Below are 22,142 nucleotides of genomic sequence, written 5' to 3'. Positions count from 1 at the left end.
GAATGAAAATATTTAATTAATAACTAGCAGAAAGATGATGAAGAATCAAAGCGACAGCTCTGGAGGACTGGGATTGGTCACTTCTGACTTCTAAAGTGTTTAAAAACCAGCTGGCAGATCTGAAAAACTCTGATTGTATGCGTTTTCGTAAAGTTATCTTAAAGAAATCTCTCTCTCTCGTGCACTGCTCAGAATCTGTTTTTTCTCCTTAGCAACTGAAGTTCATGCACACCCCCCATCAGTTCCTGCTGATCAGCAGCCCTCCATCCAAAGAGGCTCGCTTTCAAACAGCCAGGAAACTTTACGGAAGCACTTTTGCTTTTCAGTAAATAGAAGCACAGTTTATTTTATTAGAAAAATTCTGTTTTATACATGATGCCAACTTTTAACTTTATGTTTTACTTTTATTTTTTCAGTGGTTCCCACATTGAAAACTGGCACTCCATTTTGAGAAAAGGATTGGTTAATGCTTCTTATACAAAATTCCAGGTAAAGTTCAAAAGGAAAAAAAAAATGTTTTTTAGTTCAAAAAATATATTAAAAACACTGAAACTGCTGTTCTTCTTCATTTAAGCTTCACGGAGCTGCATATGGGAGAGGCATCTATTTAAGCCCTATTTCAAGCATTTCTTTTGGATATTCTGGTAAAAATATAATTTCCTCTGAAACCCTAAATCCATCTGAATTTCATAATTCCAAATGTTCCTGTGTTTCTTAACATCTCCCTGTTTAGACATGGGTAAAGGTCAGCACCAAATGCAAACTAAGACAGAACTTTTAAAGAAATACAATGGAATCAACACATTTAAGAAGGTAAAACTATCCGTCTCTTTTGAACCATCTGTCTTAATGTAAAATATGTGAGGTATCTTGTAAGTTTCTGGAATTGTATCCATTTTTTAGGAACATCTGGGACAAACCAGGTTTCTGCAAAGCCGTAACCTGAACTGTGTTGCACTGTGTGAAGGTAAATTTCTGGCAGTGAAAAATCACAGAATAACTCACTTAAAAATGGAAAAAGTAAAGCTCAAAATAGACTTTTTGTCTCCACAGTGATAACTTCCAAAGATCTTCAGAAGCACGGAAACATCTGGGTTTGTCCGGTGTCCGACCACGTCTGCACCCGCTTCCTCTTCGTGTGGGTAAAACTTCAGACTGTGCCTCTTCCTCTCCTTTAAGAATAATTAAGGATTTCCTAGCTTTAATTCAATGTTTTAATCTGGAACAGGTATGAAAATGGGCAGGTGGGAGACATGCACATCAACACCCAAGAAGCACAAATCCAGAAGGAAATTTTACAAGTGATTGATTCAAAGCCATGTTGAGAAAAACAAACACTTACATGAGTATCTGCTCTAACTTTTTACCTGCATTTATGAAAAAAAAATGTATCTTGTTCATTTTGATCATGATGTCTCAGGATTCTGGTCTTCATGGCTGGTAAACTCTTGATCTAAAAGAATTTGCTTGCTTGAAACATTTTTTAGAATAATATTTAATTCTCCTCAATATAACAGAATTCTGCCAAAAAAATAAAAAAACTACTTTGTAAATGTTTTCAAATAAAACTTTTTTATGTTTCACAATTTGCTTTAAATTTCTTATGTTTACTTTTCAGGAAGGTGCTAATTTAATTTAAACCAAACAAAGATCCAATTATGTTATCACCAATTACACTCTAATTGTTAATGCAATAACTCCGTTCCACCACAAGATGGTGCTCTATCAAACTGGGACTCCTTCAGCACTAAAGCAGAGCAACTGTTCTCATTTGTGCATGCTTACAATGTGTTGACATGACACATTTACCTCCCATGGATCATTAAACGAGTCACAGAAGTCATACACAAAGACACTTGCATAATCTTAAACTAACAGGGTAGCATTGTTATTACGGTAAAAGTCTGGCAACCTCGGCTGGCAGTATTTTTTCTGTAAAGATTATTGGACGTCTTTGTTAATTTTGTGGATGGACATTGTAATTTTTATGGGATACATTGAATGTATCTACAGTAAAATTATGAAACAATTTTCAACAAAAAACTGTAATATATGATAATAGCAATTATTTTATTTTTTTATTTTTTTAAAGTACCAGTGTATATTTTGCGGTAAAATTCTGGCAACCTCAGCTTCCAGTTTTCTGCCTTAAAAATGAATGAATGTCAATTTTATATGGACTTTTTTTGTTCCATCTATTCAGAATTCTTTAAACCTTTTTTTTTTTTTTTTACCCTTGATTGAAAAAAAGTCTGAATGAAAATTCAAAGGTTTGGAACATTCAGAATTAAAATTCAAAGGTTTAAAAATTACAGAATTAAAATTCAAAGGTTTGGAAATTTCAGAATGAAAATTAAAAGGTTTAAAAAAATTCTGAATTGATGGAACAGAAAAACTTTCATACCTTTATAATGTTGTGCTGTATTTTTAAGGGTAAACACATTGCAATTTAAAGTAAAAATTAGGAATTTTACCCAAAAAGAACTGTAAAAAAGAAACTTTTTTTCTCCTTAAAATTTAAAGTAAAACCTTATTTTTTACAGTGAAATTCTGTCTATCACAGCTCCCAGTTTTTTTTTTTTACCGTAAAATTTACACTATATTTTATGTACCTGAACATAAATCAACATCCAACACAAAAATATGCAAGTTTATCTTAAAGGTCTTTTAGAAAGTGTAAAAGCTGCATGCCATTTTTTTTTTTGAATAATACAAAGTACCCCACATTTGCGCTTTTACTTTTTTAATCACATGTGGTGCATGTCATCCATTGAGGCAGAAACACATCATTATAACAGTAAACTGATTCCATATGAGCCCTGCAGCTGCCTGTTCTCCTTCCACCTCAGGAGCATTCCCACTGGGACACGGATTTTTGAACTATTGTGGTTACATTTCCTTTTTCAACATCAAATTTTTCTGATTTTATGTAGAATTGATCAAACTGAAGTGTGTTTTAAGTCTGCAAACACATCATTCCCTGAAGAGAGCAACAGGGGATGGAGCAATCTGGGTCACCCCAGAAAGTGATGGATTAAAGGGGAGAAAACCAAAACTGCAGTTGTAGCCTAAAGGCAGACTTTCTTTAGCACCATATGGCTTCTTTGCTCTGATAATGGAGTTGAGGAAAGATTGTTAGCTTTAATCTAATTGTGTGAATCTTTATTCTAGAGGTTTGGCGGTAATTTTCTTTAGTATTTGTGAAACCATAAAGAAAGTTGAAATGCAGATTTATTTTTTGAAGGGAGCAAAATGATTGTATGTGCCTTTAAGAGAATTGTGTCCTACTCTACATGTGGTTCTTTGAGCCTCATATGTGCCTGTTGGCATCAGCTGTCCTCAGACCTGAGTGGAACAAGGACGCTGTTTTGTTTTCGACCAGTGGAGAAATAAACGCCTTTCTCGTTATGTTGGCTGTCATCTCAGAGCACAGAAGAGAGAATGGGAATACAGCCTAAAAGACAATCAAGATAAGTGGCAAGTTTTTATTGTAAAAACTTTTTTTGTTTTGTTTTAAGGCTCTTATTTTGCAAAGACTTCACAAAGAATTACCTAAAATGCAGAACATAATGGATGATTCGTCCATTTCGTTTGCTACTCCATCGCTAACATCTCTCCAACCGAGCAGTATCAACTTCCTCCTCACAGGGAACAGCAATTCCCATCCCATCCCAGGCCTTACACCCAACACCCTACACATGCGTGTCAAACAGGGCAGCAAGATCCACAATTTACTACGTATTGTAACAGCTCGCTTCCAAGGTGACAGAGACAATAATAGGATAAGACAGGTGGTGTTCACTGGCTCAGGCAGAGGAATCACAAAGACAATCACTTGTGTGGAAATCCTGAAACGCAGCGTGGCAGGTCTGCATCAGCTGTCCAAAGTTTACTACAAGAGAGCAAACCAAGATTCACAACGGGAAACTCCATCTCAAGTGTTGGAGAAAAGGATTCCTGCCATCTGGATCCTGCTCTCTAAAGATCCTCTGGATCCACTGGAGCCCGGCTATCAAGCCCCACAGAGAGCCCCCCCAGAGAGTTCTGGTGGTCTGCTGCCAGCCGGTCCTTCACCAAAGCACAAGAGACTCTGTTTGGATGGGCAGATTGAAAGTCATCTCTAAGCTTCAAAAGAAAAGTCTGACTTTCAAAATATTAAGAACTACTAGTGTTTTTTTTTATTGGTTGGCAATTTTTCTTTGTATTTTAAATAAACGTGAGTGTGCTGTGCTTCTTTGTTCATAGACCACACATTCACTCCTTTTTATAACTACCCACTTTTACTGGGTTTAGTGATAATTAGCATATACATTTGACTAATTTGAGGGGGTCGGTGTTGTGCACCATGTCAGGATGAATTTTAGCATAAAGTAAAAGTAGAAGGAACTAAAAAAAACAAAAGATGACTAGTAAAAAACAACAGTGAACTTTCAATAAAGTACTCATCTGCTCATCTGTTACAACACAGCAGGAGTTTTAAAACAACTTAAATACCAGTTTGTCTCTCAGAAAAAAATACAATTTTTTTCCATCCGTTTGTACTTTTTTATCATCTAAACTTTTTGTAATATGAGCACTTTTACTCTGGTTCATTCATTGTTTGCTCTGTTTGTTTATCTCTTCTTTATCTAGTCATTCCTGGTACTTTTGGTACTTCTTTTAGTTGTAAACTTACATTTCAAAGGTCTTACTGAATTTAAAAAGTGGCACAAATGCAAAATAAATGCCTCCTCAAAAACAAATCAATAAACGATTCACACAGGTCTATGTTTTCTTTGGTTTTGAGATGTATAACTTCTGTTGAGACTTCAAACTTTCATCAAAAACACCTGGAAAAGAATGATTTAACACAATGTGATTACATATGTCTAAAAAAAAGTACATTATGTTATATTATATTATATTTTTATTCTATTTTATTCTATTATATGTTGACCAATGATGGTCAAAAATCCCCATAATCCAGTCTACGCATGCGCAGCAGGATGTCACGTCCGCACCAGGCTCTTCGAAATAACGTGAGCTCCTTCCTCGCTCGCCGGGTCTTGCTGCTGTCTTTGCCGCAACATGTTTCGAGCCGCCGTCCGACTCTCTGTCTCCGGTGTCCGGAGTTTAACCCGCTCACAGCCCAGATGTCAAGGTATTTACGTTTCCCCCCCATTATGACTGTTTTTAAAAGTCGAAACTTGGTAAGTTATCAGAGTACAACTTGAGCGGAAACCAGATTTAGGTCCTCACATTGCGGTTCCTGTATTGCTAAGCTAACTAGCTTGCTAATATAAGGTTATCCAATTCATCTTCGTTTGTCAATAAGAGCTAAAAAAGTTAAACGTGTTAGCGGGTGGATGAATAAAAGTGACTATTTGTTAACTTATTACGACCATTAATCGGATGAGTCGAGGAGTTAATTCTCTAAAAATAAACCCGGCGTTCTCTGAATGATTGTTGTGTCCTTGCTGTGACCCACTTGGAGGGGCTCGGGCCCTGTGAAAGCGCTGCTAGCATGCTAACTCTGCTAGCTTCGGTCATTGATCCACTCTGGATCAATGACTATAGAGTAAAATAGTTTAATATTTTACAGTAGTACACTATATTGTAACAAACGTTTAAAAGAAATATTTCTGGGATTTTTTTCTTTCTCTCTGTATCTATTCTTTTCAGTCGTAACCCGATTATAGGACACTAACAGGACAGAGGGGTTATTTAGGGTTACATTAAGCATCAGTCTCCAATGTCAAAGTGTCAAAAGAAGAAGTTGGAAATAATCCTACAGAATATTTAAATTATCCGAGTTTTTCGGTGCTGATGTTTTGTGTTAATACAATCTAGATTTCTGGTTTTATTTTAGCCAAAACACCACCAGAAAGAAAGCAACAGTTCAGTAAAAGTCTCTTCTTTCTGTGCAGCTGTTTTGGCCTCAAGGTGCTACTCACATGGGAAACAGGAGACAGATGAGGAGTTTGATGCCCGCTGGGTCACTTATTTCAACAAGCCAGATATTGATGCATGGGAGCTTAGAAAAGGTGAGTTCATGCACAGGTGTCGATGTTGCACGTACGCACTGGGCGCTTTCACTTACTGCAACCTTCTTCCTGAAAAGCCACATCACATTTTTATGAGAGCAAAGTGCTTATCTTTAACTTTTATGTTTTTGTCACTTCTTAAAAAAATATGTTTTGGCTTTTATTTTTCCAATCCAACAATAAACAATCCCCATGATGCATAGCTACGCTTTGTTAAAAATTGAAACAAAGCCTCAATTGATTATAAATTTGATGCCTTTAATGTAAGAACAAACATGTTTTTAGGTTGCACTGGTGTGTTTAGCCCATAAAAAGGCATTTCTGCAGAGGTAGTAGTTTAGAGTGAGGAAGCATTTGGGGGTGGAGCTTGTAGTTCTGAACATTCATGATGACTGACTATTCCCAGAACTATATTTCCACCACAGCAGCACAGCCATCTCAAGTTTAATGTCCTGTAAAACTTGCTGTGCCTTTTTCTTTTTAAATAAATGAAAGTATTTGATGAATAAATCCACAGCTGTGTGCATATTGAGCTGCAGTGTTTTGACTAAGATCCAGACTGAATAGTTGATAAGAGGTAGCAGCTTTTGTGAGGAAGAGTGGATGATTAACGCCTTTATTGATCATAAAACTGTAGTATAAAAATATATTTTTGTTATCGCCTGTCCGTCCTGGGATAGGATCTCTCCTTCATGTGGGAATCCCTAAGGTTTCTTCTTTTTTCCTGACTTAGGTTTTTTTAGGAGTTTTTCCTTACCGGGAGGGAGGGTCTCAGGGCAGGGATAACCAGTTTATGTAGTCTGTTTAGTTTTTAACAATTGTTTATATTTTGAAGCCCAATGAGGCAAATCTCTTTGTGATTTTGGGCTATATAAATAAAATTGAAATTGAAATTCTCCCTTCTGCTCCCAGAACCAAAAATAATAATAAAAAAGCAATCTAAGCAGAAACTTTTCTCACTTGTATAACGCAGATCCATAAGAAACAGTTTTTGAGTCGATGCGTTGGAGACTGCAGCAGTGCATCAACCTTCTACCTAAAGCTTTTCTTTTTTTTAAATCTAAGTGTTGGGCATTTTTTTGTGTATTTTTTTTTTTTTTTTACACACAAACAGTGCTATTGTTGCACTCCTAACATTAAAACCCCCAGCTGGAATGTTTCTTCTCTGCAAAAAATCGCAATGCCACAATGACTTTTCTGAGAGTTGGGTTCAGGTGTGCCCACCTCACCTCTCCTACACCCACAAAGGCTGCACAATACGATTTATTTCTTCTCAGAATTAAACCTTCTACCATGTCTTTGAATCCATTTTCATAGTCAACAAAGGCAAACTAATTGTTTTTCTAGTAGATTTGAGTTTTACACCATTTATTAAGACAGGTTTAGTTCAACAGTGTTGTTGTTTTCATGACTTTGTGTGCAGTTTTAATGTAAAATTTGCAACTTAAAGAATGCAAAGATGCTACCGTCAGACTGGGAAACCGCTAAATACCAGATACTTTTAGATTAAAGGAAATACCAATGAAATTTAAGTGTGTCATTTTGTCTAATGAGGAAAAATGTTTGTTGATGGTTCCTGATTAAGGCTTAACCCAGACAGAAAAGTCCATAGTTTATGCTACTAGGATGATCTAAGATCCACCATTAAATATAGAAAAGTTGGTCATGGTAAAAAAAAAAAAAAGCATCTCAGATCAGTTTTTACTTTGTTTTCCATCCACAATAACAGTACTGGAAAAAGATGAACTGAGTGAAAACTGTGTTAGGACAAAAGATAGAAATATCAGTAATAAGCTCAACAGGAGAGAAAACAAATCTGTCTTAGTGTTTTTATAATAAAGATATTACTGAAATTGTTGTTCCATTTGCAGTTTTGGATCCATTTGCTGCTCATATTTTTTTTAATACTTTAAAGAAGATATCTGTTTTCTTCAACAGCTGGTTTGTAAGTGGCATTTTAGGCAGTAAGTAGTTTATGTAACGCACACTTGTTGATATTTACTCTAAATTTGAATAAAATCAATAAAATACCCTCTCAAAACCAACAATTTGGTTAAATTTAGATAATATGAAGACATTTTTGTAATGTTTTAGAGCACCTTATTTATTTATGTTTTGTGCTACATTGGGATATAATGGAGTATTTATAGATTATGTGTATTCAAACCAAATTTGGAATCAGTTCTTAGTTTGGGATTTTTTTAGATGACAATTCTTTAAGCTACAGTTGATATACTCTCCTAAATTTAAATGACACTTTTTGCCAAAATCCTTCTAATAATGAGGTCTACCTGTGTTTTTAGGCATGAACACTTTAATCGGGTATGACCTTGTTCCCGAGCCAAAGATTCTCGAGGCAGCGCTGAGAGCCTGCCGCAGGTTAAACGATCTGGCCAGCGCCATCCGAATTTTGGAAGCTGTGAAGGTGAGACTCGTCAGCAAATGCTGCCTTCTATCACTTTTGTGTTTCTAAAATGTCGTTCTGGTCATTTTGTCAGGACAAGGCCGGCCCTCATAAGGATATCTATCCATACGTGATCCAGGAGCTGAAGCCAACATTAGACGAGCTTGGCATTTCCACACCAGAAGAGCTCGGCATCGACAAAGTGTAGTGTACTGAGTAAGTACTATCATTTTTTTTTTTTAATATAAGCCACATGTTCTTATACTCACAATAAACAAACCTTTTGTTTTTGTTTCTTGCAGGTCTCTCAGCAGAGTGCATTGCCCAGGACACACATCTCTTGTATTTACATGTTTGCCTCATCAAAGTGTGGTATATTATTTGGCCTTTATTAGGTTCTTTGACCTGTAAAATATGGATGAACATAATAAAGGAAATGTATCTTTAAATGTCACAAGTATATCGAAATGTTTTTTTGACTGTTTCAGGACCTTTTTGGAGCAATACTAAGAGATGATTGCTGTTATTTCTGTGTTCAAAACAGAGCTATTGGGTGTGCAGGACTCCATCTGACCAGAAGGGGGCAGCATGGTCACGTGAATGTTACAATTATTCAACTCAGATTGATTTTGTTTCCATTTGCAGTTCAGGGGAATTACTTGCTGGTCAAATAAAGTTGTTCCAATTCATTTTGTTTTATTGGATTATAAAAAAAAAGTTCTTTATGTCAAGTTCTGGATTTTAAAAGAGCTAAAATTTAAAGATTAAACAGATTTACGTAACACTTTATGATTTTATAAGAGTAAAAAGGTGTTTTTAAAGAACATTGTGTTGTAACAAAAGCAGATACAATGATCTATTTGAAATTATTTTAAATTTTGAAACATTTAACAATTAACAGGATAAGCACTGACATGGTAAAGATTTGCTGTTTATTTGTGAGAGGTAAGGGTTAAATATTACTTCTAAAATGCTGAGAACCGATCACTTTTTTCCCCTATTCAATACATCTCAGGTTGTGGAACCCTGATCGTGTCAAATTTAATGACTGCACAGTTGGAAAGAAGCAGATAAATTTGTTTGAAAGAGTGTGAGAGAAAACATTTTAGTTTACAAAGTAAAATCAGAGCCATAACAGTCAAAAATAAATATAGAGCTGAATTAGCAACGGAGGAGTTAATTTAGTTTCTTTCAAAGAAATTGTGGGCAGAATAGCTTGCTTTTGTTGTTTTATGCTTCAATGGCATCCATTTTCCTGCTCATTCCTGGTAGGAACACATCCAGCTGTATGATAATAGTTAAAAAGCATCTTGGGCAGGTCATAAGTCTCTAATTTACCAGCCTATAGCATCCGAGAATATTCCCCCAAACATTTGAAATATGTCTAAATCTCCAAAATTAAATATTCCCGTATCACTGAATCTTTTAGAAAACATGTTAATCATTTCCCAATAAAAATAATTGTAGTTGATAATTGTTTTTTCCATTAGTATTTAAAAAACTACATGTTGATCATCTAAATAGTCAATTTCAAACAAAAAAACACATTGATTTTTTTTTAGTTGCGAATTTTTAAATCCTTCCGTATTTATTCATTTATTTGTTTAATGTGAACTCATTCATATATTTTTTTTTTATTAAAACACTTTTTTTCCCTCTTGTTTTTAGCTCCTAACACATCCATCCTATTAAAATATACATGGATTTAGAGATGTTTGCAAAGCAGCACAACAAACCTGTTTATCTTATCTTTTTTGTGTGTTTGGAGTTTCCTTGGTTTAATTGTTGGACTGAGACAATTTGCTTGTATCCTGTAATCAATCAGTCGGTGTCAGCAGCAGCAGCATCTGCCCCGGAGCTTTTTATAGGTTGGTGGGAGTAACCATGTCTACTCATTCTCAAGCAAACCGAGAGTTATCTCATGGAGTTCCCACATGCAGACGGTCATTACGCGCAGTTTGGAGACTGTGGTTCACCCCCCAAAATAAATGTTAGTCAAAAAAAAAATGCAGACTGAGATTGTGGGGGAATTCTTGGTAAAACGTGAGGAACTGTTAAAAAAGTGAACGAATAAAAGAAGAGAGGAGCGGTTTTTACGCACGGGGCGGGCCTTTCGCTCTCCTCAAGCTGTGGGTGAGGGGGTCAGCCAGCTAAAGACAATCAAAGATGTTTGAGTTTCCATGCGCGGCAGTGGCCAGGGAGGAAACGCGCACGCAGCTTTAGTCCCCCTCCTCCAGCTCCGATCCGCGCCTCCTCTGCGGGGGTTTCTGAGGAAACTTGCTCGGGCGATGCGTTTGTTTCTGCCGGAGGACAGAGAAGGAACCGGGACCTGTTGGCGAGGATGAATTACTCCAGGGCGCAGACGGTGAGTGGCGGTAACAAAGCGGCTGACGGGGAATGTGGAGCCTGTGTTTTTAGACCAAATCCACGAGGGGCTGCAGTGGAAGCAAATCAGAAAAGAAAATTAGATCAAAATATTCTGTTTCTATGGAAAACTGTTGTCTTGTTTGTGTCCTAAACACACATTTATTTGGGCAATAAACATGCTTGGCTTTTCCAGCAACGAAAACTTCAATGAATTTAGTTATATTTAACTTTTAATAAGCTTATGAAATTGGATTTTCTTGGTAAATTTTGTGATTTTTGAACTCTGTTTCCATAGTCGAGCCTATCAGAGGAGGGGAGTCCTGCAGGGGTGAAGCTAGAAGCAGTGATGGAGCACCTTCAAAGACAACAAGAAGCCAAAATGGAGATGAACCTACAGGAAAAACACCTCCAGCTCCAGTTTGCTCAACAGGCTGCTGCGGCCGGCACCTCCTGGTTCAGACCAGACTTGTTTGGGACGGCCGGTGGAAGGATCTATCAGTCTCCCCCTCAAGTTTTGAGCAGCGGTTTGAGAAGGATGGACTCCAAAGAAGAAGAAGATGATGAAGACGACAACTCAGATGAGGAGGTGTTGGAGAATGAGGAGGGAGATGAAGCCAAGAAGCTGCAGATGTCAAACTTCCAGCCTTATCCGGGATGCTTACAGCCAAAAGCCGAGGAGCAGAACTCCACGTCTCCACCTTTGGTCATCAAACAGGAGCAAGAGGAGAAGAACCTGTCGTCTTCTCCTGTAGGTCAACACTCCTTCACTTCCCCCAGTGGCTTTCCAGAATGGAGCTACGACGAGCCTTATAAGCAGGTAGCTGTCTTCATTGTTAATTGTTGACTTCCTCTTGTTGACTTCTAACCAGTTTTCTCACACAGAGAGGAAGGAGTGTGTCCGTTTGGCATCATGCCCGGCTGCTGATAAAGCTTAATTACTGACATGGCCAGAGATCTTCTGCCTCCCTTGTCCTCGCGTCCCCATGCTTTTGAGCGAGGGAATTAAAAAGAAAACGTTTCTGCTACAAGCTGGGTTAATTGTTCTTGGCTGAGCTCCAGTTCTAACCGTGCAAACGGAGCCAGTATGCCAGAGGAGTTGAATTGAGAACAGAGGATTAATGAAATAGCTTCAGGTGCTTATTTGTGGCTACAACTCATATCAGCAAGAGAAAAATCTAAATCGGTGTTCACGTTTTTAGTCTTTGAGAACCAGGAGCCTCTTTTTTTTTTCATCCCTCTCTTGATTGGCTCTTCTGTGTTTATGTTCCCCCTGCAAAGGCCCCCATGTCAGTGTAATGCATTATGATTAATGAGGGCTGTGGGTGAAGGGACAGCTGGGTTGGTGCATCCCAGCATGTAAAAAGCTACTTATGAAGTTCACTTTATGGATCAAAATGACCTTTTTTAGCTGCTATTTCTATTAGTTTCAATATATTTAGACCAAATTTCCTAAATCTCCAATATCTTGCTCAACGTAGATCAGGAACCACCACAGAAGCTTCAGCATTTCTATTCTTGATGTTCCACTGTAGCTCATTGAATAGCTTTGCATAATTTAGCCGTTACTTAGCAACGCTAAATGGCAGCTTAATTTCGCTACATGCAATCAATACATTATAAAGGTGCTGCAGTGGGAATGTTTACTTTCAACAGGCCGGATCACCAAACGAGGAGCATTTATCATGTTTAATTGAAGCATCGACTGTCAGGACTGTTGAGAAAATTGGTTTGTTTTGGTGTAAAAGGGAAGAAAAAGTGTTCACTTTTAAGCTTCTGTGCTCCTTAAAGTCCTACTGCAACAGTAGATTTATCGTGAAATATTTTATATAAGTCAAGAACACGATTTTCATTCTTTAAAAGTGCAAACCATTTTCGTCTTTGCACACATTTCAGATTAACTGCAGTGATGTTTGTAGGGGTAATGTGGATATTTCTGCCCTCTGGAGAGTTGCTGCAGTGATAAAAAGCCTTTCATCCTCATACAGTCTGCACTTGTTTTAAGGAAAGCGGCCGCCAGCTGAAACGGCTCCCTTTAATTGTCCTCTCAGCTCCGGCGTCTTTAGCTGATTCTTTTGTTCGGCTCTTTTATTGAATTATCTCTGAAGATGCTGACATGCTTTTCATGCTCCACAGCCTGTGTGGCGCTCTCACTGTGGAGGCCCTTAACCCAGAATCCCACAGCCCCTCCTCCCGGATGATCCCGGCCCACAGCCCGGCAGGGGTCCAGATAAATGATCTTGACTTCTGGGCTGATAAAAGACTTAATAAGTTGATTTGGATTAAAGAAAAAAAAAGAAGTCACTCCTTCTCCCCTTTTCACTTTTGCTCTGCAGGAGAAACCGTTATTTTTAGTGAAGCTCATTAGACAAACTAATTGGGCTGCAAACACTTTAATTTTTATGGAATCTACACCTTCTGATTCAAATAAAAACAATTAGTTTGCAAATGTTAGCTTTAAAAAGGCACAAAGGAGACCTTTTTTTGACCCACATTCTGAATCTGGATTCCCAAGCCAGGATGTGTGGTGTGAGAGCTCCGAGCAATTAACTGAAAGCTCTTTGTTAATAGATCCACAGTAGGTCTCAGTGGCTTATCAATAAAGAAGGGGGGAGGGTTTTATTTCCATTTGATGGTCAAAAGACTGATGTTTATTTGCCTCCGCTGGGATTTCTACTAGAAAATGCAACATCTTCTTCAAATGCAACATTTTCTTCAAGAATGATGTTTGGAAATGTTTGCCCAGTTAAAATGAAATCTCCTTAAATCTTTGTGACATTAATGAGAAAATCTTCTGTAAACAAGGAGAAGGGTGACCATCTGCCTCTCAAGGTCTGGGTAAGGGGAACCAGCATCAAAGTGAGGAATGCGGGTCCACGTTTAAAGAGGGTCAGTGTTTACTACGTTGATGCAGCTGCTAATTGTCAGCCGTTTGAATGGAGTTTTCACCATAAACATGTGCAGCGTTGCAGTTTGACTGGAGCCAAATATTCAGGTCAAATGTGACGCTTTTCACATCTCAGACTCTCTGTGTTGCTACAACAAACACAAGTCGGTGCAAATACTTTTTTAAAGGCCAATATTTTTATTTTGATCTTATAACATAAAAGGTGAGCCTACAATATGTATGAATACATTTGGAGGAATGATAAAAGTACTAAATTGAATATTTATGTTATTTGAGGTGTAAAAATTTTTATCCTCCCATTATCATGTTAAGGTCACATTATTCTGCATCCTGGACATGGGCCAAAATCAAATTAAAAGTTTTGCTAAGAGACTTTTAGTTAAGATGCTTCTTCTAGCCTACATTTATCGTTTAGTTTTTACATTTTTTTTTTTAGGACGATGACCTCAGGAGGCATTTCCGCATTGTTGCACTTTCCCCCAACTCCCTTTTGTCTCTCGAGACACTTCAAAATCCTCTAACCTTTAATGACACCCGTAATTAGAGTGGTGTGATGCTTTGTGTGTTTTAGAAGGAAAGGGGTCTAACACAGAGTATTTAGATTCATACATTTTTTTTTTGCAACATAGAATACCTGTATATTGGTACATCAGGAAACTATTGCCTTTGCTCTTCTTGAAGCAAAAATTGAATCACATCAGTAAAACCAAATGGTGCCAAAACTGAATTAAACTCAAGGAAAACCGACTGAGAAACTGCTAAAATGTTGCTTTACGTAATACGACTTAGCCGCATTCCGAGGAAAAGCTGTTTACACACTTAAAAAGTTACAGATCTTTACAAAATCAGTCATTTTTTTAATGGAAAAATCCTACTTTTATATATATATATAAACACAATTTATGTAGTTTTATTTTGTCAGGTTTCAGATCCACCTGAGGTTGTAAATGATCTGAAGTCCAGAACTGACATAAAAAAAAATAAAAACATATCAGTCAGTCCTTCTTTATTTAGTGTAACCTGAAAGGAAGAACTTCCAATTTTATTGTGCTTTAATTAAACAGTTCACATCTTTTTTTTTATCCTTAAAATTGTATATTTCTTAATGGAGATTTGTTCATGTTCACAAATGTTTTTTTTTCTAAAACTACTTTAAGTTTCATTGAAGCACACTTTAATGCTTTAACTTATTTATTTGAAATCAAAGCATGAAATTACACAATTAAGCTTAAACAAACGTAGCAGCTTAAACATTTCAGTAGTATTCTAACATTAAAAAAAAATCTCGATTTAAATTACAACAGAAAACATTTCTCAGTGTGCAGAATAGTTTCTCAGGTCAAACATGCTTGGAAAGTCTGCGTGTCGATTGTAGTAAACCGTGTCTTCAGTCAATACGGTTACTTCTCTCCTTAACCTTTCTAAGCAAATAGTTTATGAACACCACTGTTAGTGAAGCTTCAATAGGCTGCTCGACATCAGGAATTCCTTTTAAAAATATAAAAAGTCTGCAAATCCTTCCAAAATGTTGTTTTAGTGTAAACATTTTAGAAGTATAACCTTTAGAAGCTTCTAATTGACTTTTAGGAGGATCTGGTTTATTTTTAGCTTCAGAATATAATAAACTGTATATAATAAAATGAAATACAAATGAGAAGAGTTGAAAAGTGTTCATACTTGTGTCTTGTAAACGTACAGAGAGGGGTGTGGACTGACGACAGCGATGGAGGAAAAGTGAGAGGAGAGCCATCCCGAGACTTTGCCAAGGTTAGTATGTCTGATGCAAATGTGACTTGACCACATGTAAAGAGTTTCCTGAGTTCCTGCTAATTTTTTTTTTGTACTTGCAGCTTTATGAGCTAGATTCTGATCCCCAGCGGAAGGAGTTTCTGGATGAACTCTTTGTTTTCATGCAGAAACGGGGTAAAATATATACAGTATATGTATTTGTTAATTTTGCAAAATCATTTTAATTTGTAGCTTTAATTTTTTTTATGTCACACATTTTTGTGTCTGTGTTTTTGAAATCCCACTCTGATCTATTTTAAAGGGATTCCCAGTGGTCTTTAATGCAGTTTTTGGCCAAAATCAACATATTTATACTGTTTTCTCGGATTTAAGCGGCAGGATTTAATTAGAAATTCCCCTCTTGAGTTGTTGGGAGAACGCTTGGTACTAGGCAACCCCGTCCCCACTTTCTGTCACCCATAACTGAGAGCTCTCCGTCTACATGCTCTCTCATTAGCTTACAGCCCCTCATAACCCCAACCTAAAATCATCGGTGCAACAAAAATGGTGAGGAATATCAGAGCGATCTGTCTGTACAGTTTTGAGCCAAATGTGAGCTCGGACGAGAAAAACAAAGACGTACATGCATGGAGCTCCACCCAGTGTACTTTCTATTTCACATTTTTCAAACATAACTTTTGTTCTCCTGCTACTGATTCATGATTTTAATAAAGAAAAATGCAGAAATGCAATTTTGAGCTTAATTTATATATGTTCTCTGTCATGAGATGTGTTAAAAACACAATTTTTCATCGGAGTGGGTCTTAAAAAACATTTTAATGAAGATTTGTAACCAGATTTTTGATCTCTTACTTCAACCTCACGAACCTAAAACTGTTTAAACAATAAGCTAAATGCAAAAATTGGAGTCTGACGAAAGCGCAGCAGACAAATCCTTCTATATGTGAGCAAACTTTGCTGCTTTCAACATTTCACGTGCGGCTTCCTGCCATGTGTTGATCTTAAGTACAAAGTAATCTCATTTCTTCAGCTGCTTTTTAGTCTGCTTCATTAATTGGCTTTTCTCCAAATCGGGATTGAAGGGGTTAGGTGTCAGCCGGCCCTGTGACTGGCGGACATTGTTGGCTCTGCCGTCGCCCTCCCCCCTCACTCAAATCAATGTAGCAACAAAACTTCTGCTGCGGAATTACCCCCACCCCCATTCACCTGAAATTAGCTTCATTAAGCCCCATTACCTAATCAGAATATCTTCTCATTCTTTGCTTCCTTCATGTGACTTTTTGTCGTTTAAATTAAACCTAATTTCAAATAAGTCTGATTTACAAATGTGCTCACTTTTCTTTTCTTTTCTCTTTTTCCGTTTCCAGGCACTCCTGTCAATCGTATCCCCATCATGGCCAAACAGGTCTTGGATTTATATAAGCTTTTCAAGCTGGTAACAGAGAAAGGAGGACTGGTAGAAGTTATTAACAAGAAAATATGGAGGGAGATCACCAAAGGTCTGAATCTGCCGACGTCCATCACCAGCGCCGCCTTCACCCTCCGCACTCAGTAGGTTTTTCTGCGGTTTGAAGGAAATAAAAACCTGGAGTATTTCACTAAAGACAAAACAGTTTGTTGTGAAACTATTGAAAATGAATTAATTTTAAAGACTTAAAACATTCTAATGCAGAGGTGGGCCAATATTAGTTAATTTGGCCCTCCAAACTGGAATAAATTATATTGATAATCCTTATGATTTTTTTTATTTTTGTTGTAGTTCAGGTGTCTCCTCATAGATAAAGTAAATTGACCTTTTTTTAAGGTGCAGAAACTTATTCTGGATTAATGCTGCAAGATTTATTGTTTTTCCGATGTTCGTGTATGTTTTCCCAACAGTCATTTTTCCAATTGTTCAAACACCACATGAACGAAGCATTTCTCCTTCTCTGAGACATCCACCCATTGGTGCAACAAAAGCCACAGTTTTGAAATAAAAACTAGAAAAAATACATTTTTAACGTAAGCCGATCTTATCTTTCCTGCCGAGAATTCACCTGTTTTAAGTCGCTTTATTGTGTGGTAAACAACAAAAGCATGAGAAGAAAACACTCCACAAAATTTGTTTAGTGTATTTTTGATTTATTAGTAGATTACACTCCTCAAACGACTAAGTTCCGTCTCATGCACCAGCCTCTCTCCCTTTATTTCCCCAGAACCCCCCCCAAAAACAGGTTAAATGACAGAACCCTGGGTCGTTGAGTATTTCCACGTGGTGAGTTCACTGAGTGGACCCAAAAAGCCACTCAGTCCAACTTCAGTCCACTTTTATACTTTTATCATTTTTATATATTCTGCAGAAAAACAAATATTTTTTTTCAGAAAAAGTGTCAACACCATCTAATCAATAAATTATAAATGGATCAGTTTTACTGGTGTTCGATATTTTCTCTGATAAACTGCTTTGTTTTGCCGCGGATGTCCGGAACTCAGTGAACGCACCTTGCAGAAACGCTTGGCGACTCTGGGTTATGTCATTGAACATGCCGTCAGAGGCTTTAGGGAAATAAAGGGAGGGGAATGGTGCATGAGATGGAAATGTTTAAGGAGCGTAGATCCCCACTAATGAAAAAAAAATAGACTAAAAACAACTTTTGTGAAGTGTTTCCTGCTGCTGTTTTTGTTGTTGACCACAAAATAAAGACACACAGGTAAAGTCTACGTGTCTCAATGTGGGACAGGAAGAGAGGGACACTACAGTGTATTTTTCATTCTCTCATTATCACTAGAAAATAAATAAAAAACTACCAAAACATTTTTTACTTAGGCTCCAACAAAATGAAGCCAATTCAGTCCCAATTTTTCCGCTAATACAGACACTGCCTTTTGGAGCCAGGTGTGTTTAGTAAGCAGTGATTGGTCCGAGTTGTTCTGAAGCAACTTTTCCATGGAAACTACTGTCACCAATCAGAGGACAAATTGAATGACTCAGTCAAAGCTATTTTTTTTTTCTCTACTGAAGTCTGTGGGATTTTAGCTTTTTGGATCCAGCGGTTACTTCCTGTTTGGAACACAAGGAGGGAGAGGTCATTCAGTCTAGTTGTCCACAAATATGTGAAAATCTTAGTTTTAATCAAATCTAAACAACTGATTTTCACATCAGATTATCATGAGTTTTAAATAAAGCATAAAACATAATGGCTTTAGAATGGAGAATGTACACAGGTTTCTTTTAAATGAAACAATTATGACTTTTAATACTGTATGACAAGAAATTGTGTCATTTTGAAGCCTGCCTCCAGTGGTCTTTTGAGGAACTGACACATTTGGTACTTCCTGGTTAGCATCAGATTTGGAAACGGATAATGGGGCTTGGTTCAGAAACCCTAACTTGGATCTAATTGATGTAAAAAAATAAAAAATAAATCCTTCTAAAAACTCTGATGAAAAAGAAGGTTTTTATGTGAACAACCGCTCGAGTCTCAGAATGTTGTCATTTTGCAGTTTGTGAGCATTTCGTGGTTCAACTTTAAGGCACGCTGACATTCAATCTTGTGAGGAGTTGGTACACTTCTGAATCTGCTTTCAGTCTTAGATCAAAGTCTATTCACATTCTCACTTATTTCTTGTTAAATGTTTTGGTAGAATGTGTTCACAATTGATTGTATTATTAAAAAATCAATTTACATAATTCCAATTGCGCATATAATGTCACACTACAGAAATGAAACAATTAACAGCCACTACAAATAGTAAAAGCACTCGTTTTAGGTCATTTTGCTAATTCATTTGATCTAAAAGTATAAATCAAAATAGTTATTGGATTTTATGTGGAATTGATTCCTTGACAGTCTAAGTTTCAAATGTTAAAGTTTTGGGGTTTTTTTGCTTATTAATAGAAGAATTGTGTTCTTTTCCATCCAGGTACATGAAATATTTGTACCCGTTTGAGTGTGAGAAGAAGGGTTTGAGTTCTCCGGGTGAACTCCAGGCAGCCATTGACAGCAACCGCAGGGAGGGCCGGCGCCCCGGTTACACCAACAGCCTTTACCGCTACTCCCCGACCTCAGGACCTGCTCCTCACACTCTGCTCCCTTCTCCCTCCATTCAAGCCAACCCCACTACACACAATGGCCTGAGCGCATCTGGAAGTCCACATTTAAAACGAAACACAGGTGCAAGCACTGTTATCTAAATGTGTTGTCGTTAACCTTAATTTATTTTTTATGTATTCCCTGAGAAAACAATTTATGTAATTTTCCTTTTTTTCTCCTTATTTTTCCAGAGGAGACATTAACCCCTGTGATGCCCCGGTTACCTGTAGCTCTTGGGCAGCAGCAGCAGCATCTGGCTCAAACGGCCACACTGGAGCATCTCCGAGAGCGTTTGGACCGCGCAGCAGGTGGAGCAGCAACAGCCGACGGTCCAAAGAAGAAAATCCTGCGACTTGCAGAGGAGCAGCAGCGCCTCATGCAGCAGGCCCTCCAGCAGAACCTGCTGGCCATGGCGTCTCATTTCAGCCCCATGAACCTCAAACTCAACAACGGCCACGGTGAGCTCCGACTGCTCTCGTTGATCTTAAACCTTTCTAAACATAACAATCCAGTAATTATATGGATATATTATTGATTTACTCACAGAAAAAAAACAGGATTTGTCTCTAAGCATCTCTACTGACGGACCGGCCAGCATCAGCGTATCCGTGGAGGTTAATGGTACCATCTACTCAGGTGAGTTCAGAACATTTTTTTTAAAGAAAACTCTTATTTTTATGATTCGTTCATTGACTACAATAGAGTATTAGAACCAGTTTACAAACAGTTTCTTTTAATTACTACTTTAAAGTAAAAAAATATGATAAAAAATTGTTACAGTTAAATTACGATGACAAAGTTTAATAGTCATAGGCAAATTTATTACTTTTTTTCTCTTATATTTACATATTTAAAGTCCTAAATTTACAAGAAAAGAAGACAAATCTATGAGGAAAAAAGCTGTAGCTTTTAAATGACAAGAATAAAGTTGTGTATCTAATAGTTTAAAAGTCGTAGACTAAATTTAAGACTTTTTTTTCTCTTAAGTTTAGTTTTTTATTTAAAATCTTAACTTTCCAAAAAATGCATAAATTTACAAGAAATGTCTTAAATTTACATGAAAAAAAGTCATAAATTAATGAGAAAAACACTAAAGTTGTGTTTATTGAAATCTAAAGACGCTGAGCATTTTGTGAAGCTTATTTTTGGATAGGTTTTAAAAACAAAAAATTCAGAACCTTTTGTTCTCTTGAAACTTGTAAATTTACAAGAAAGAAGTGATCAATTTACGAGATTTAAAATTGTAAGTTTACAACTTTAATCTAGTACATTTATGATTTTATTCATTTTTTGTGTGATCCTAATCCCATAAATTTAGCAGATTAAAGTTGCAAATTTACTAGATTTAAAGTCTTGAGTTTATTTTTTTTTCTCATAAATTTACAGCTTTAATCTTGTCATATTACTTTTTTTTGGTGGTCCTAATAATTTGTTGTTTTGAGAGAACGCTGCAGCCAATTAGGGTTAAAAACTTTCAGAATATTACTTCTTGATGGTCAAAAAATTCAATGAACATCATCTTTATTCTCATTTTGTGTGTTTTAGGTACTCTGTTTGCTCAGAAGTCGGCTGCTCCCGGGCCATCTCAGACCCTGACCCCCGCAGGAGCGAGTGGCTTCAGCGCTCTACCCTCCTCACCATCATCTTCCACGTCTTCAAAGGGGCCAAACTAAGGGTTTTAAATTAAGTTATTACTTTCTAATCTGCAAGAACTTCATCAGCAGCGTTCAACACGAAACACATCATAGTGTTTTCCAGTTTATCCTGAAAAGATTTATCAAAACTTTATGGAGTCAGGAGCACACCGGGGTTTGACCTTCAATCCGCCAGACTGACTGTAATGTAGGTTTAGATCCGTTTACACTAGTGCCTGTTAGAGGGGTTATAATGAACCGGTTTTGTGTGTGTATGTGGTTTTTCTGTGGGTCAATGAAATCAGAGCTGAGGTTTTTGGACTTTTCCTGCATTTCTATATCAGATTCTGCCGTTAGTAGAGAAACTTGATTGCTTTAATGCAGGAAAATCAGAAAGTATCAGGTTAGCATCATCGCTTTATCTGGAGTATGTTTCTTTACTTTCATTTTATTTTGTTGTGAAAGTCTAGTTTATTCTCTTTATAGGTAATTTCAGAAAATATGCATGCTATTAGTCTATTGGAAATACTCCTAAAAAGGACATTAAAGTTACTTACATGTTGTTTTATTTAACTTTTTATTATTTAACCTTTTGTTTGGGCGTTTCTAACTTTTTTTTTTGCTGTGTTGAATCTCACCTGTGAATCAAAATGAAGTGAGATGCAATATTTATGCAAGAAACTATGTAAATAGCTTGAAGTGAAACAACATTTACCTCAACCGACTTCAATGTTTTCAGACTTATCTAACTCATACTATATAGTTTAATGCAGAGGATATATATCAATACTGACCTCAGGCTGTGGACGAATGAACACTGCAACAGTGCTACCTCAATACAACTCAAATATGCAATGCTGAATCATGCCTGTGTTCATTCAGGTGTGTTCTAAATCATTTGTGTGTGTGTGGACAATCAGTCACACGAGTGTGAACTTGGCAAACTGAAAAATGTCGATGTTTAGGGCTGGGCTTGGGTTAACATAT

General features: G+C 37.0%; 4 protein-coding genes across 4 annotated transcripts in view; all 4 read left to right on the top strand.

Annotated features, from left to right (window-relative positions):
- The window catches only part of LOC112151845 (protein mono-ADP-ribosyltransferase PARP6), a 10,931-nt gene extending 6,460 nt beyond the window's left edge, over positions 1-4,471 (top strand). The window contains exons 13-19 of the mRNA XM_036212133.1: positions 213-325; positions 417-489; positions 575-644; positions 734-813; positions 904-967; positions 1,054-1,138; positions 1,229-4,471. Of these exons, the coding sequence (XP_036068026.1) occupies positions 213-325; positions 417-489; positions 575-644; positions 734-813; positions 904-967; positions 1,054-1,138; positions 1,229-1,325 (582 nt within the window). The 3' untranslated portion in view covers positions 1,326-4,471. The remainder of the gene's footprint in view (positions 1-212; positions 326-416; positions 490-574; positions 645-733; positions 814-903; positions 968-1,053; positions 1,139-1,228) is intronic.
- Positions 3,570-4,124, top strand: LOC112151846 (ribonuclease P protein subunit p25-like protein). The gene has a single exon (XM_024280932.1). The coding sequence runs from the start codon at positions 3,570-3,572 to the stop codon at positions 4,122-4,124; it is 555 nt and encodes a 184-aa protein (XP_024136700.1).
- A 504-nt stretch (positions 4,472-4,975) lies between the features above and the next one.
- Positions 4,976-9,116, top strand: LOC112152838 (cytochrome c oxidase subunit 5A, mitochondrial). The gene is made up of 5 exons (XM_024282636.2): positions 4,976-5,140; positions 5,907-6,023; positions 8,327-8,448; positions 8,522-8,643; positions 8,730-9,116. Exons 1-4 carry the CDS (start codon positions 5,068-5,070, stop codon positions 8,633-8,635), a joined length of 426 nt encoding a protein of 141 aa, XP_024138404.1. The 5' UTR covers positions 4,976-5,067; the 3' UTR covers positions 8,636-8,643; positions 8,730-9,116.
- A 1,180-nt stretch (positions 9,117-10,296) lies between these two features.
- On the top strand, positions 10,297-22,142 carry LOC112151708 (AT-rich interactive domain-containing protein 3A). The gene is made up of 9 exons (XM_024280739.2): positions 10,297-10,792; positions 11,090-11,611; positions 15,398-15,466; positions 15,550-15,622; positions 16,816-16,999; positions 19,352-19,602; positions 19,713-19,979; positions 20,068-20,157; positions 21,067-22,142. The coding sequence occupies exons 1-9, from the start codon at positions 10,769-10,771 to the stop codon at positions 21,192-21,194; spliced, it is 1,608 nt and encodes a 535-aa protein (XP_024136507.1). The 5' UTR covers positions 10,297-10,768; the 3' UTR covers positions 21,195-22,142.

Source organism: Oryzias melastigma, linkage group LG6 (genome assembly GCF_002922805.2).
Source record: "Oryzias melastigma strain HK-1 linkage group LG6, ASM292280v2, whole genome shotgun sequence".
In the NCBI taxonomy this organism is placed as follows: Eukaryota; Metazoa; Chordata; class Actinopteri; order Beloniformes; family Adrianichthyidae; genus Oryzias; species Oryzias melastigma.
The sequence above is the reverse complement of the archived record's forward strand: the minus strand, read 5'-3'. Positions and strand labels throughout refer to the sequence as shown.

Bases quoted from the DNA above. Each gene is read 5' to 3' on its own strand.
- LOC112151846 (XM_024280932.1), top strand. From the start codon at position 3,570: ATGGATGATTCGTCCATTTCGTTTGCTACTCCATCGCTAACATCTCTC.
- LOC112152838 (XM_024282636.2), top strand. From the start codon at position 5,068: ATGTTTCGAGCCGCCGTCCGACTCTCTGTCTCCGGTGTCCGGAGTTTA. The intron at 5,141-5,906 runs GTATTTACGTTT...CTTTCTGTGCAG, and splicing joins CTCACAGCCCAGATGTCAAG to CTGTTTTGGCCTCAAGGTGC. The intron at 8,449-8,521 runs GTGAGACTCGTC...TCATTTTGTCAG, and splicing joins GAATTTTGGAAGCTGTGAAG to GACAAGGCCGGCCCTCATAA.
- LOC112151708 (XM_024280739.2), top strand. From the start codon at position 10,769: ATGAATTACTCCAGGGCGCAGACG. The intron at 17,000-19,351 runs GTAGGTTTTTCT...TTTTCCATCCAG, and splicing joins GCCTTCACCCTCCGCACTCA to GTACATGAAATATTTGTACC. The intron at 20,158-21,066 runs GTGAGTTCAGAA...TGTGTGTTTTAG, and splicing joins TAATGGTACCATCTACTCAG to GTACTCTGTTTGCTCAGAAG.